Below are 16,474 nucleotides of genomic sequence, written 5' to 3'. Positions count from 1 at the left end.
AGGACATAACATACTTTAGAGGAATGCTGTAATACCAATCTGTGGGGTCCCATAATCCTCAATGTTGATATAAAATTGGTTTCTATTTTCTTCATGCTAACTTTAAAGTATCTATACAGTTCCTACAAATGGGGAAAAAAAGCAAATACTGTACAGTATTAATTGTACTGTACCAGAAAAGAAAACTTCTACCAGTATATATTTCTGTACAAGACTATTTAGTATTATCTTATTCATATGTTGATTCTGTAATTACTATTATACCTTCACTTTAACTTGGCTCAGACTTCCATACTTTTGCTGCATTTTTCATAGAGCTTAATGCCAGAAGACAACAATACCGTACTGTACTAAGGCTCTACATCCTTTCCATACCATTTTTTCATGACTAGCATCAAATATTAATATTAGTCTATTGTTACAAGTGAGCATTCATGATGGCGAAATGGCGATTTCAGGCCAAGTTAGGCTATTAAAAAAAAAAAAAAAAAAAAAGTGCATGAACATGAGTTCTTAATGCCAAAAATTAGGAACTAAAGTGTGAGTATAATCACACCTTTTGCTTTAAAAAAATTAATAAATACAAATAAAAACAACATCTACCTTTCCCTTCCAGACACACCATATAATGATTACAAAAAGTACAATTATTTTAACAGTTTTAACCCCTCAATCAGAGGAGAAGTTTTTCATTTGATTCTTACTACTGTCACACAATTTTATTATTTTTATTCTGCTTAGGTAAGAACCAATGTACTGAAGGGGTACATGAAAGTTGTACTATCAGAGAACTATCTTCCCAGTTCCATCTGAAGAAAATTGACAACTAATAAAACACAATGAAAACCCAGTCTCTACTAGTGCATGTTTCAGACAGTTCAACTTTTCCACCATGTATTGGTCAAACTCTGGGAAGATACTCATTTCTTTCCTTGTACCTAAACCCCTCATTTTAAAACTCTCTACTAAGCTAAACAAGGCTATCTGGTGGTAATAATCATACAATAAATACCCATCAGATGGAAGGTGTTAATCATATGCACATCACGTAATTAATTCCTTCCTTATGATGACACACTTCCATTCTGTTCTTCTTAGCGATGGTGAAAGTTGGGCAGCAGAAGAGGAGGATGTGCGTACGTTTGGGTGCAATAAAGGGCTTGCATAGGCTTGAGCTGAGTAAAGCAGGAAGATGTGTATAGGTCTGAGTGAAGTAAAGCAGAATCTGCATAGGCCTGAGCACAGTAAAGTAGGATTTCCGCTGGCATAAACACAGTAAAGTACGATTTGTGTAGGTTGAGTGTGGTAAAGCTGGAGGATCTCTCACTGGTCTTATTTATACAGGAGGATTTGGTGATGGCTTGAGAATAGGGCTTGCACAGGTTTGGGTGAAGTAAAGGAGCACATGCACAAGTTTCAATTTCAGCCCAGTACAGGAGGAGGTGCACAGGTTTGAGTGCAATAAAGGGCTTGCACTGGCTCGTGCCAAGCACAGCAGGAAGATGTGAGTAGGTTTGAGTGAAGTCAAGCAAGATCTGCATAGGCTTGGGCACAATAGAGGAGGATTTCCACTGACATATGCACAGTAAAGATTTGTGTAGATTGAGTGTAGTAAAGCAGGAAGATCTCTCATTGGTCTTACAGTATTTATAAGGAAGGAATTGGTGTAGGTTTGAGAACAGGACTTGCACAGGACTGAGTGAAGTAAAGGAGCAAATTCACAAGTTTCAGTTTCAGCACAGTACAGGAGGAGGTGCATGGGCCTGAGCTCAGTAATGGATAAAGCTATGCATAGATTTTAATGTAAAAAAGCAGGATGTGTATAGGTTTGAGCACATTTCATGCAGCATCACGTGTGTAGGTTTGAACACAGCAAAGGAGTAAGACTTGCGTAGGTCCAAGCGCTGTAGAGGAGGTGCGTGGGCTTGAGTGCAATGAAGACGTAGGCTTGACTGCAGCAGAGGAGGAGGAGGAGAACTTGTGTAGGCTTGAGCATATTCAGTTTAATGGAGGAACACTGGAAGTGTGAGGGTTAATGGAGATGTTTTTCATGCATTACAACACCACTGTATGGAGACTGCATATGTAAAATAAAAATAACATATCACTGTACTAAAGGGACTACTGACACAAGGAGATACTTGAAAATGTGACTCATAGCACTGGTACAGTATGTGAATTCATACAAATCTGAACACATGAACACGCAGCACACACCTCATTTCCACAAGATTTTACTGAGTTTGGGAGAGACTTTTCTGAACTGCAAAAGGGTGGGAGGTAGGAATACTGAGGATAGGGTTGCAAGGGGCAGATCTAAAAAGATTTGGGATGAGGTCATAGCATGTGACCTCAGAGATATGAGACTTAATATAGAGACTGCCAGAGATTGAGCAGCATGGTGAGCTGTCCTTAGGTGACCAAGGCCAATGCATACATGCATGTTGGAGCCTTTATAAATGAAATGGAATGAAATGGGGGTTAGATATACCTTAATTAGCCTTTCAATAGGAAAGGCAATTGCAAAGATGAAAAAAAAAAAAAAAAAATGGTAACAGAAAGAATATCTAAAAAGGGCATAACTTGGATTCAAAGAGTTAACTGACCTGAATTATTTTGTGTTTAAATCAGGAAGACATTTGGAATAAAAATCTTTCCAGCAGTCCTCATTACTATACAGTACGGTATGTGTTCCACATCATCATCTTCTGATAATCAAATTTATGTGATGGCTTGGCTCTGACTCTGGCCAAGGCATTCTACTCACTAGACCATTAAAGCAGTATGATTCCATAATAATGTCAGCTGATGGCTGCTGAAAAGTGAGGAATGGAGTAAGGAGTGGGGTGGAACAGGGAGAAAGGAAGGATTTTTGGCAGTATAAGCAATGACGAATGATTTGTTAGCTCTGGCTGCCAACATTCTGAACACAACACATGATGAAATGAAGTTGAAGAGCATTATATTTACACAGTGCTAAATAGTAATAACTGTGACTATACCTTGCATTAGACTTTTATTATAACATGGCACATTCATTTGATACGGGTGTTTCACAAAGCTGGGATGAGCCACTGAAGGGAGGAATAAGGCTTCACTTAACACTACACTGACTTCACATTAACTCTCTAGCAGTTATGTCTGCTCTCATATTTCATTCCTGCTAGCCTAATGCAAGGTGATTTTTTTTTTTTTTCTTTTTCTTTTTTTTAAGATGAGAGTGAAAACAGGAGCCCAAGGGTGTTAATACAATCACCATTAACCCTGTCACTTCTTTCCTCAACAATATGCAGACATCAAGCTAAAATCCTATCATGAGTAAAAGTCCACCAACAGTCTTCTGCCTTCTATGCTTCTCATTTCTCTTCACACCCAAGAGTATCCTTCCTTCTCATACTCCTTTGCTGTGTGCTTCATATTCAATCAATCTACCTATCTCTAGCCAGATGCCTAATCCCAGAAGGGCAGGCCACAAACTAAATCGCCTCAATATTATTGTCTTCCACCATCAGGCTGCCATACCTCCAACTCATACCCTCTCTCCCACACTTCATATAATACCTTCCAATGCCACAGCCTGTAGGGAAGTATTGGCAAGCCTTTTAACGGTGACAAGCCCGGTGACTCAACAACCACAGTAATGTGGAAGTTAACCTACTGAGCCCAAAGTCACCTACAGCATTTCATTTTTTCTTGCCATCCCCACATGATCTCAGTTCCAGGTAGACTTTTTAAACTGGAAGGATTAGAAACAGACTTATTAAAACCCTCAGAATATAACAGGCCTTCCTCAGGTTGGACCAAATGTCTGGTTGCTGCAGGAGTAAACTAAGCCATCACCTGGACTGAAGGCGATAATTTTCTGCTTTTCATCATTACTCGGTGATGCTGTTCTGGCATCTCTATTCAAGTACTTTTTCCTCATCAACCCTTACAAGCCAAATTAATGGTAATCCCTTCAGTATATCGGAAGCTTTTTGGCTCCTTCAATCCAGTGACATGACTTAATTTTTGGTACTGACAGATAATTAAAGTCAGTTTTATGGAGACTCCTAGTGGTGATGGCTAACTTAAATGAAAGGTATATCTAAGTCATCCTGTTTAAAAAGTCTACCCTAAACAAATTAAAATCATCACGTGATACAAAGAATAAAATGGAAATAATGCCACTGCAGAGGACTTGCTGTTACCATACTTTGTACTGGCTATCACTAGACAATCTGATCCAGCTTTGAAGAACCCTCATGTAGTGAAGGAATTACAGTAACAAAATGTATGTTCTTCCTTATCTTACATTAAGAACCCATGGCCACAAAAATAAAAATAAACGTAATATTTCCCATAACAGTTGAGCCCTATGTATAAAAAACTTGAATTTAGCGAACCGAAAAGTATTAAGTAGAGCCCCTCCCAGTCACTTTTTCTCACTTTTGATATATAATTCTCAAAACTGCATACTAGAATGCCTGACAACCATATGAATATGATAAAAATGTTAAGAAACATAAAATAAATGGATCACCAGCCTGAAATATCTTCGTCTTATCCTCTACCGTACTTTTTCTTCACACCAACTCGATACTCACGACGTTCTTTTCTCTTCTTGTCTCTATCCTTTGAACTTCCCGGTATATCTCCGTCACCATTATTAATTGGTCCTCCAATGAATGAAGAGAAAGCCATAATACAATACAGGTAGACCACGCTGGATGAAAGGCAAAAAAGAAATAAAAAATTGACAATCACTTCCATCACTACTGCACCAAAGTCTCGTGGCTGGGCTGGCGGGAGCTAAGAAAACAACATGGCGGACAACAGCTGATGATTGCCTTGCCCACCGGCACCCCATATATTGGCACGAAAGATGAATTCTTGATCGTGAGACATAAGTTCTTGGAAATTTTGGGTTTTTCTGCGAAAGGTAAATTCGCAAACCCAAATCACGCAAAACATAAGGGCTCACAGAACAATAATAACATAAATTTCCTGTCGCACTTTTCCTTCTGAAGAATGATGTTGGAAAGGTGGAAAAGTGAGGTTGGGAGAATGAGTTTGAGAATTAAACGTAAAATAAAATACTGTAATATGGTAACAGCCTATTCCATAATTATACCCTTTTTTATGTTAAAAGGACTGAGGCTGTGCTAATGAAATACACTACACTTAAACACAGATAACCTCCTCTCATACTTAAAATTTCTCATTATAGTCCTTTTCATACTTAAAAACTGTCTCACCGATTACTGTCTCTTGTACTTCAAATTTATCCCAGCCATTACAGTCATTCAAGTACTGTACTGTACTTAGAAACAATCTCAAGAGATTATAGTCACTTGCATTCAAAAATTATCTCTTGGTCTGTTCAACTTCATAATCTACCTGGCATAACACATCAGGCATCTACTATATATTCAAACTAGTTATCTTACTTTCGTCTACATTACCACAGTTCAAAATCCAAAAGAAATTATGCAGGAAATAATCCACAGTCACAAAAATGTCAGTAAGTCAACTTCGGCACTACATTAAAACGTACTGTATTCTTGTACCTCTCCCTTATTTTCATTTCCCAGCAATCATCTTTATCACTGTTATGATCAGAACTTTTTCCTTTCATTCTTTTTATATTTCTTTACCTATCTAGCTATCATTCAATCCATTACTACCCCCATTAAGAGCAGAGGGGGCCAGGGCTAATTTAAGTAGTCCTGAAATTTAAGGAAAGTGGCCAGTTGCTAGCCCCTGAGTGGTATTCTGTGAGCAATAAATCCTTACCAACCTTTGCATGTAAACCCAGAGCCATATAAGCCACATCCAGTTAAAAGAGCCTTGACCCACTAGACCACAAGGCAAATTTATTCAGCTTATGGGAAGACCTCTTATACTAAGTATTCCCTTTCCTTTCACTCCCCTTCCCATCCTGTTTTCAATTTATTTCTTCCTGTACTCCTCACCCCCCACCCCTTTTTGTTTCCTCTCCCATCCTCTTCTCTCTTTCCTTTCCCTACCTTTCTGTTCCCTCTCCTTCTCATTCTCTCCAGTCCTCCTCCTCCTTTACACTCCCTCCCCTCCCCTCCCCTCCCTCACTTCTCACATTTCACATCTCAGCTTTCAATTCATTGTTAATATTACCTCCTCCCCCAGTCAATGCTTCAGCCCCTAGTGGATGCTTGCCCAAGTCATCCTTGAAGGCGATAAGTCCGAGGTGGGCATGCGATGCCTCATTCAGGGCCCGGGAGGTTATGCAGGCACGGTACTGGTCAGCAGAGAGGGAAGTGGAGCATTCCTTGGGGTGCCACAGGTGGAATATCCCAGGGTCAGTGGAGCGGATTACTGCAAGCCGTGACTTGACATATCTGAACAGGAGGGACCCTGCTGAGTGCCACGATGTACAAGAAGTCCTACTTTCTTGCTTAATTGGTTCCAAAAGATGGCTTGTACCGGTAACTTGGAAAGTTTGTATGTTGAAACTCATTCCTATCAAATCTATCCAGATCATTTGTTAACAAACTGGCTGATCAATTTGCATGCACTCAATCTAACTTTGACATAAATTTTGAAGAGTAATAAATTTTCAAGGCACAAGGCTTTTGTAGCAATAGCAATTATACATCCTGTAAGGAAATCCTTACTGCCAATCTGCTTAGACCAGTGTTTCTCAACTGGTGGTCCATGGTGACTTTCTGAGTGGTCCACATGACGTTCACTATATTTGGTATTAAACTGGAAACTGGTGCATATATTTTTAAATTTATTGAAAATGCAGTGCGAAAAATTCTATCAAAATAAATAATTGGCCATTCATTTTATTGTATTATTCCTATTTAAGAAATATTTTTCAAACCAATATGTATGTTGTCTATGTTTTATTTATCATTACTCAAAACTGAAATGGTCCAAGATACATTTTTAATTGGGCAGGTGGTCCATGGTCTGAAATGAGTTGAGAACCACTGGCTTAGACAGTACAAACAGAACAATAATCGGCAATTATTTAATAACAGCAATAAGATAACTGCTACTACTACTACTATTAATACTGCTACTTCATCATCATCATCGTCATCCAGACCTCCTTTCCCACCCAGGGGCAAGGTGAGGAGTAACTATGTCCAGACAGTCCAAACTTGCCCAATCGAATGAGCTACGCTCCCATTCACTCATCATTCAAGCCCCTGGAATCCTGACTCTATCAGATACCCGGTACGCCAAAAACATTCACCACATTCTGTAGCTTCACATAAACTACTATTACTACTACTACTACTACAACTACTACTACTACTGCTGCTCCTACACTGTACTACCACTACTATTACAGTACAACTACTACTACTATTATTGGTCCTACAACTGCTGTACTACTATTACTGCTACTACTACTACTGATCCTACACTTATTGTAAGTGAGAACTGGAATAGGCATACCGACAAAAGCATTGCCTGTATATAATTCGGCCTTGCAACACCCGTAAATACTTACTTGCGATACAATAAGACATCCTCGCCACCCCAGCCAATGATGTCCTCATCAAAGCCCTGGACACTGAGGAAGTCTGAGCGATACTGGCAAGTCATCCCATAACCAAAGTCTCGCCAGAACCCTGTGTCACGGGAGATTACCAGCTGGTCCAACTCCTGTGTAGAACAGAACAAAAAATAATAAAAATAAAAACTTGTATAAGAATATGAAATATCGTACAATAGCCAAAATCCTGTGTCTTTAGATTATATGCTTGTTCAACTCATGTGAATGTCAGAAAAGAAGAAGAATGTGACTCATGTGGAAAATAAATATACTGTAACTTCTCATTCAACATTCTTTTATTTAGGATTTTTCATACTAAAACCATCATTCAACATACGAACAAGTTTCACATAACTTACCTCTGCTCAGTACTAAGCAGTCATGATATGCACACACACACACACACACACACACACACACACACACAAATCCCCACCTGTGGCACTGCTTTTCCCTGTAATGGGTAGACAACAGAGGGATTGTAGAGTGAGAAAACGATGGGATAGTAGACAGAGCGGCTGGGTGAAGTGTGAAGGCGGCACCGCTCCAGGAACCTGGTACTGAACACTACATCAACATCACACAGGAACAGCAGCACATCACCCTTGGACCAGTGGGTTGCACCAACCTAGTAGCAAAATAACAGAGGCTTGCTGGCACCCTCAGGCTTAAAACACAGAATTACTAATACTCAGACTCCTATGACACACATGAGCAGCAGTATTTGCACTGATCAGGTAGCACGATAAACACAGAACTATTAACAATGTGGATGCAATTTGTGGCCACCCTTTATGAGACTAAAGCATATAGCAACAGATACATAGACAGATAATTCTGGTCTATTCATCTATATCCTGAATCCTTACTCCTTGAGAGAGGCCTTAAGCAATCCTTTAGTTATCCTAAACTCTAAAGCTCCTCTTCATAACTTGTCTTACCTGTAAAGCTTTGCCTCTTGAGAAAGTTTCATTAAGTGTCAACAACTTGATGTGTCGGAACTTTGCCTCTCGTGATGCTGAAGTAATGATGTTTCGCACTTCCCTGAGCCCCTCTGTGCCAAAGTACACTACTGTCAGAAACACCCGACGGTCATGACGAAGAACGATGCCAATCAAGTTCTTCATAAACCCTCGGAACGTTTCTATCCGACCAGACAGTGGCAGAATTATATTGATCTGCAAAAGTAAAACGGTGACAGTTCCATTTTATTTAATAGCAAAGAAAGACGTAAAAAAATGCAGTGTATTACGAGGACTTACTCTACAACTAAAAATTATTCTGAATACATGTCAACTACAAGAGGAAATAATCCCCAAGATGCTTAACTGGAAATACAAACTAAATGAGCCTTTGTAAACCCTCAAAAAATTGCAATCCACCCAGGCAGCTGCAGAATAATGTTGCTATGCAAACATGCCTTCTGGAATATTTGCACAGAGCTAAAAACCTATTCTGACTAGTTTCAACTGTATGAATAACTAATTATCATAAACCCTCAGAATATTGCTATCCATTCTGACAGCAGAAGAAATACTGGTACATCAATTTACAGACATGCCAAATGAAATATCTATATGTAGCTAAAAACTTTTCTGTATGTAAGTTAACTATGTAAGAAGAAAGTTATGATGAGGTTATGTGGAACTTTAAACTATGAAGATTTCTACCTTGCAGTATAGACATTTTAGAAATTACTGTAAAACCACAGAATGAAGAAAAAAAAATCTTTTTACTTCATATTTTACCTCTCTCTCTCTCTCATTTTCATGATAAGCAGTCCTCTTCAATGCTTCCATTCGACCATCAGCTAAGTCCTTTCTCTTACTACCCTATGTTCCTTAAGCCTCTTTTCTCCCATTCTTCTCAACCTGACCCAAACACTCCTCTCATCCTTACCAACTGCCTGGGTGCATGCTGGTCCTTCGTTACGACTGTCAATGGTGCAAATGGCCTCAGCAGTGTGACCGTGCGGTACTGTGGGGCCACCTGAGTGTCTGACTGGTACTGGTGCTGGGCGGACTGGTTGGCACTGGGTGGTGGTGGGGCGGTGTACCGGCTGTCGGAGGAGTACTGGTGGTTGCGGTCCTGAAACACCAGTTCGTACTGCGTCCCACTGGTGGCAACCGTCCGATACATACCCTCCACAAAGTCATCTACTGTGAACCTGCAAGAAAAATACAGTGTTAGAATGGGAAATGGTAGAAGCAAATCTCACTTTACCCTGTTTGGTGTGTAGGAGACTGAGGCTAGGCTACACTACATCTCCTCCACAATGGTATGACTTACAAAGTCAGACATAACTGATCACTGATATTGCTTACTGCATACAGGCTACATGTGCAAAAATAAAGTGACTGACTACTGAACTGCATATCAGCAGTAAAACTTATCATACAATATATGACTGATTTTTCCATGCTACATGAAACTGAAGCAATATGGTGGAGGGTAACAACACTGGGCAATACTGAAAACTGATCTAGTGTCTGCACACATGTATGCATGCGCACATTCATACATTCAACCCAAACCTATCCCACACCCACACCCACACACACAAACAGCACAAAGCCTGTCACACACATATACATTAACCAGCCAAGATGCAACTAGAAAAAAACAAGAGGGAGACTTAACAAAGACCTGACATGTGAGTAACAACACACCTGGCTGGGATAGGAGTGTTGAGGTGGTCGAGGGCGGCAGTGAGAGCTGCCAGAAGGTCTCGCCGCTTGTAGCCGATAGGCTTCTCAACCACACGCTTACCCAGACCTAACTCAGATGGATATACACGTGACCATGTGAAGTGTGAGAATGCCACAACTTCATATCTGAAAAGGGACATCATCATCATCATCATCATCATCATCTCCACCTTCATCATCATCATCATTTATCTTAATACCACACCCTTCTTGAAGACCCAGTATGGACATACACAAATGACCATGTGAAGTGTGAGAATAACACAGCCTCATGTTTTACAGTTAAATATAAAGTTTTGGACACTGCCTGTATTGTAGTGTATTATTATGACCATTACTTTCTGAAAAATGGTTCACATTGCAATACTCTGGGCATACATCAAGAACGGAACCCTATCTATCAACTTTCCTTCTCTCACTGACTTCCTTCAGTCCTTCTCTCTTTGCTACAATGCTCTTTTATGTCGCTAATGTCCTTCTGAACTCTCTGCCACCAGTACAGTGCATCTACGAGTACAATCTCCACTGTCTAATTCAGACCCTCTATGGTCTAATTATACAAACTTTATTACTCACTCGTTGTTGAGCTGGTGACCCTGTGTAATTTCAGACTGTGCCACCTGGTGTTGGATGACCGAAGCACAGGGGCCATCCACCGGCACTACCTGACTGTGGTTGTTGTTATTGTTGTTGTTATTGTTTTGATTGTTGTTGTTGTTGATGTTGCTGCTGTGTCTGCCTCCTCCTGCTCCTGTCTCACCTGATTCTGCTTCAGCTGATGAAGAAAATAAATTATATATTGTATGTGCTTTTCCTAGACTACCACTATATTCTTGTGTTTATCTCTTTATTAAAACTCAAGAGAAGACTGAAACAATGCTAGAGGTCTACAGCATTTCCTTTGCACTTCTTCATGATTAGCAAAATATTCTAGTGTTTTAATCTCTTGTTACACCTCAGCATTCAAGTTGGAGAGATGAAGCAATTTTAGGGGCAAGGTTAAAGTGGACAGAATATAGAGACCAAGCTTGTCGCCACAGATCACTTTTAACAGAGTACCTCACAGGGTCGACAACAGTCAAGATGAAAGTATTTTATTTTTCATGACTGCTCCATAGTTCCTGCTCTTTGATTTTTCAACGTAACCAGCTCCATTATACAGAGTCACAACAAAGGAACCTCAACTCTCTCAAGATGGGACAACTCTAGTATTGTACTGTATCTTAGTATCTCATTCCAGCAAATGGCAGATTATTTAACTTAGCTGAATGTGAGTCATTGAAGTGTGAAGTTATACAGTATACAGTCAGGCTTCCATCCCACCCATGCCACTGATGCATGATATGTAATCTGCACAAGTATGTAAGTGCGATATTTTCAATTTAGCTTTCACATGTTTTCAATCCAAATGCCACAATATTCATATGAGGTAGGCACCAGCCACAGATATTACTCTATGTTGAACTGAGACTTTTTACTTTTGTGCAACACCAACAGATCAATCGTTAACAAATATCAGAACCGTCATCATCTGCATCACTACCATCATTATTAATATTAATATGCCCAGCACAGCAGATGCACTATCAGTTCTATTCATCATCATCATCATCATCCTCACCATCATCTAGGTATAAGCACTACTAATCCCAGTCACCAGCATCATCATAATCATCGTCCAGACCCATTTTCCCACACATGGATATGGCAATGCAGGATACGGAGAACAAGAAAAAACTAACAGCAGGAGAAACTAACCAAAAGTCTGGCCAATTCACACCCCATAATCCTGACTCCACCCAACAGGCATAAACATTTTCACTTAACATACAGCTAAAACATAAGATAAAAGGTCGGATTAACATACATATGATACAGTTTATTCCCTCAAAAAATGTACGGAGCATTTATTCTACAAACACGAGAAACCTTCAGGCACGATTTCACACACACATAAAAATCTGTCAACAAGGCCACACTGCTGTGATTTCCTGTTCAGGCAGGTTGACACATGACATAGTTGACATCTAGTTTCCTTTTCCTTTTTTTTTTTTTTTTTTTTTTCGTTTTTTTTTTTTACAGCAAGAAACCACACAAGACACTGCATAATCATCTAATAACACACCAGAATCCCTTAGGATTAACAGTGTATTCAAAAGTGCATGGCAGTCTGGACTGGATCATGCTTTTAATAATACAGTAATTATGACTTAGCAAATAGCTGTACAGTATTTCAACTCTCTCTCTGTCCCCCTCTGTACTGTAAGCTACTAATTCATCTTTGTCACACTCCCCACAAATTGAGAAACCTTCATAAAAACTAGCATCTTTGAAGAACATAAAATCTTGGAGTAATCCTTCACATTCTGCAGTTTTAGCTGCTACACACTTTTTCTTTTTCTTTTGCTTCTCTCTTTCTTCTTCTTCTTCTTCATATTTTTTTTTTTTTTTTTTTTTATAAATATCGACCTCGAATTATCCAGTACTGTATTTGGAACATAACTAAACTATGCCTTAACCCAGTCTCAAACTCACATCCATTCTTACAGCTAACATCTCTTGTCATTTACCACCAGCTCCCCCATGAGCAGGCCTCACCAACCTTACAACCCCTGGCTCACTGGGCTCTGAACCCAATGAATGGCAGGAAACTACCATTACAATCCATCATTCTCTAAGAGGTGCGGGAGGTGGGTAAGGTGAGATATATTTGTGTATCTGGGTAGGTCCTCTGGGTACACTGGCACCACCACAGGAAAGTGTCCCTCTCCAGCGCCCATTCCCTTGGTGCCTGGTGCAAGTGAGCTACCATTACCACTTAACCACTGGCTCCCCTAAGTGACCCCTATGTCTGCCCAGTGCCTGTAAGGCCATGTTCGTGCCAAATGTCTGTTGGTGCGGGCAGGAGTTTTGCATCACTCTGAGCTATAAGTGGTCCCACAGGTGAGAACTTCTATGGGCTACAGTGATACAGCAATCCCGCCAGTAACCACTCATGCCAGCAAACACTGGGTGTGGATGCAGCTGATGCCAAACGCTTGATCACCCCTATCCCTGCCCTTACCATGTTGTCTGGTGCGGGCGAGCTGCTCCTTCAGCTGTGCTATCTGGAGGAGGAGGCTGCGAGTGTGAGCCCGGTGTTCCTCCTCCCGCCACGCCACCTGCCGCTCCACGCTACCTTCCTCATCCTCACCTGCAACACAAAGCACATTATTAGTGCTGGTTTTCTTTCATCTATTGGAACTGGACCACTCCCACAAGCTAAATACTAAGTTATGATTGCAAGAAATTCAAGAAGCCTTTGTTATAAGGTGGGAATATGAGTATCCTTGTTTCCTGTCCCCTGCTCACTTTATATGGGTCTAAAACTGCCATCTTTCCACCTTAAATGCTGACCTATAACACTCAATTAACACTAAAATATACAGTAATGCTAGTCATGAAGAAGTGTTATGGGAAGGATGTATGCAATATTTTTCTACCACTGGGGTATGTGATATGGGCTTCAAAAGGATACAAATATGTACCAAGTGAAGATGAAAGAACTATACTCAGCTACTGATTATCAACCTTATCGTCATATCACTTTTCTCGTGTAAAATAAACAGGTCCGCGGATAAATTTTTGAAGTGATACTCATGCTCTTAATTATTACTGATTCGTTTGGCTATATTTTACTGGGTTTCACACACACACACATACACACACTCTACCTGTGACAGTGTACATAAATATTTACCTTCCAGTGTTGCGTGTCAGAATACCATACTCTCTCTTACGACTTTGAGGTAAGATCAAAGCAATGTCATCAGCACTCGATGTGGTTATGTGATGTCCTTGCATAGCTGGTGGACTCTCTCATCAATACAGTGGTCTACATTTACAAATACATGCACAATTCTCACACATACATGCTTATACAAACATACTGTACATGTGGATTGATGGACGGTGTGTGTGTGTGTGTGTGTGTTATAGGCCTAGACATCCACGCAAAGCTCAAAAACGAAGAGAACGGGGAGTCAAAATTAAACCTAAGTTACCCATCACCAAGTAACTTATTTTTCCTGTATCTTTTCACTGATTCCTCTTTTCCCTTCACCCCTTTCATTCCGATGGGGCATGTTATCTTATTCCCGCTACTTACACAGGCTTTTCATTCAACTTTGGAGATACTTGTTGAACTAAAGGAGTTTCATGATGCCTTCCTTAACCCATGCACTACATTAAGGGTCATGGCGGTGGTTTAAGCTGAAGAAAATCGCCTGCCTTCTACCTCTCCACCACGTTCGGTTAAAATCGGATAAGAACTGAGATATTTTCACACACACACACAAACACACACGACCCCCAGGTAAACAAAACCTGCTCTCACTTGGCGCGCGAGTAAGACAGATCAGGAAACACTACACACAAAACTACTGCACAAAAAAGACATTATAAGTAAAAAGCGTTCGTACTGCACACACGGAAATTGAAAGACGGTGACAAGGTGGAAAACGGAGGCAGGCGTGACGGAGGACAAAACACCATAAAAAAAGCGTGAAATTTCAACTCTGCGACCGGGGAAGATAAGGGTGTATTTAATTTGCTCTCTGTCTGTCTGTCTTTCTGTGTGTGTGTGTGTGTGTGTGTGTGTGTGTGTGTGTGTGTGTGTGTGTGTGTGTGTGTGTGTGTGTGTGTGTGTGTGTGTGTACCCTACTTCCTTGTTCCTTCTTCCGCTCCTCCCTACTCCCTCCATCAACCTTCCCTCCCTTCTTTCACTATCCACTCCCTCCCTTCTTTCCTCCATCCCTCCAACCCGTGTTTGCTCTTTCTCCTTTTTCCTTCTCCCTTCATCGACCCTTCATCCCTTGCTCCCTCTCTCCTCCCTCCCTCTCTCCCTGCCCTCCCTTTGTGCTCTGCTTCAGGACCGATGTGCATTGTCTCTTTCTTTCTTCCCCCCCCCTCCTTCTTTGTCTTTCTCACTGTCTGTTCTCCCTGTCTGTCTGTCTCATCAGTCTGACTTTCTCTCATTTCTCTATTTTAGACTGTTTTATTTATGTACGGTATTTCCTCTCTCTCTCTCTCTCTCTCTCTCTCTCTCGGTAAATTCTTTCCTGGCATCCATTCCCATTCTTAATATAATAATAATTCTCTCTTCTCTCAACTAAAATTAATTAGGAGAGAGAGAGGGAGAGAGAGAGAGAGAGAGAGAGAGAGAGAGAGAGAGAGAGAGAGAGAGACGTACACCACACCCTATCCGACCTTCGCTATAAAAGAAACTCAGACACAACACAGCATACTAAAAAAGAAATTACACAGCACAAAGCTCTCCCAATCCACTCCTCCCTCCGAATATTAGTACTCACGAAAAAATATGGTGCTCGATTTATTTTCAGATTTTAAACTCAAAAATATTTCTTAACACAAAAATACGAGGATGGCACGCTCTCCCCGACCCACTTCTCTTAGAACACGAACTATACGCGTATCTACCTCCATAATTAGTTGAAGAAGAAGCATTTATCTGTTTCTTTATTTATTCATTTATTTATTTATATGTGGTGGCACTGAATTACTTCCAATCCCGCAAAAGGCGGATGGTGGACTGTAGGAAAAAGTCATCCTAAGCCTGAAGTCTACTACGTTTACGTTTCAGATTAATCCGGGGCTAAAACATGATGCAAAGATTTAAAAAACATACCAGTATATTCTTAAACAAATAAATAAATAAATAAAAAATAAATAAAATAAAGAAGTCAGTGAATATGAACAATAAGTGGCTATATGACCATGACACAAAAATGACACCTATTTTTGGGGGGTGAGCCAAATGATTCTCGGAAGTAGTCTTCACCATGAAAATAACACAGCAGACTTTGTTGACGTATTTCACACACACACACACACACACACACACACACACACACACACACACACACACACACACACACACACGGCGGATTACAAAAGCAAGTGAAGGTGCAGGGATGGGCGGCATTGTTGTAACAGAAGGAAAAGAAATAGCCTATACCTAACACCACACGGAGATACCAAAATAAAGATGCTACACTGTTCATTTATAACTCGGCCTAAAATTGACATCTTCTTGAATTCTGAGATGTAAGAACGAGATTAACACTAGAACATGATGCTGGTCACGAAGAAGTGCTATGGAATGGATGTGGTCACAATATATCTTAATCAGCTTCTGAGCTACCTGAAATGAACGGCAAAATGGACGAAAATCTGGGTC

At 40.4% G+C, this 16,474-nt stretch overlaps 1 protein-coding gene across 1 annotated transcript in view; it reads right to left on the bottom strand.

Moving 5' to 3' along the window:
• Window positions 1–6,097: 6,097 nt before the first annotated feature.
• Window positions 6,098–16,474, bottom strand: part of LOC145399682 (chondroitin sulfate N-acetylgalactosaminyltransferase 1-like) — a 15,775-nt gene continuing 5,398 nt past the window's right edge. The window contains exons 3-10 of the mRNA XM_080272228.1: window positions 13,283–13,429; window positions 10,813–11,011; window positions 10,198–10,362; window positions 9,428–9,695; window positions 8,470–8,706; window positions 7,965–8,156; window positions 7,484–7,638; window positions 6,098–6,356 (exon numbers count right to left, since the gene is read on the bottom strand). Coding sequence (XP_080128354.1) covers window positions 6,098–6,356; window positions 7,484–7,638; window positions 7,965–8,156; window positions 8,470–8,706; window positions 9,428–9,695; window positions 10,198–10,362; window positions 10,813–11,011; window positions 13,283–13,429 — 1,622 coding nt within the window. The remainder of the gene's footprint in view (window positions 6,357–7,483; window positions 7,639–7,964; window positions 8,157–8,469; window positions 8,707–9,427; window positions 9,696–10,197; window positions 10,363–10,812; window positions 11,012–13,282; window positions 13,430–16,474) is intronic.

This window comes from Coenobita brevimanus, chromosome 50 (genome assembly GCF_032717465.1).
Source record: "Coenobita brevimanus isolate Jiangsu-jjx chromosome 50, ASM3271746v2, whole genome shotgun sequence".
Lineage (NCBI taxonomy): Eukaryota > Metazoa > Arthropoda > Malacostraca > Decapoda > Coenobitidae > Coenobita > Coenobita brevimanus.
This window is presented reverse-complemented; position numbering and strand designations above follow the sequence as displayed.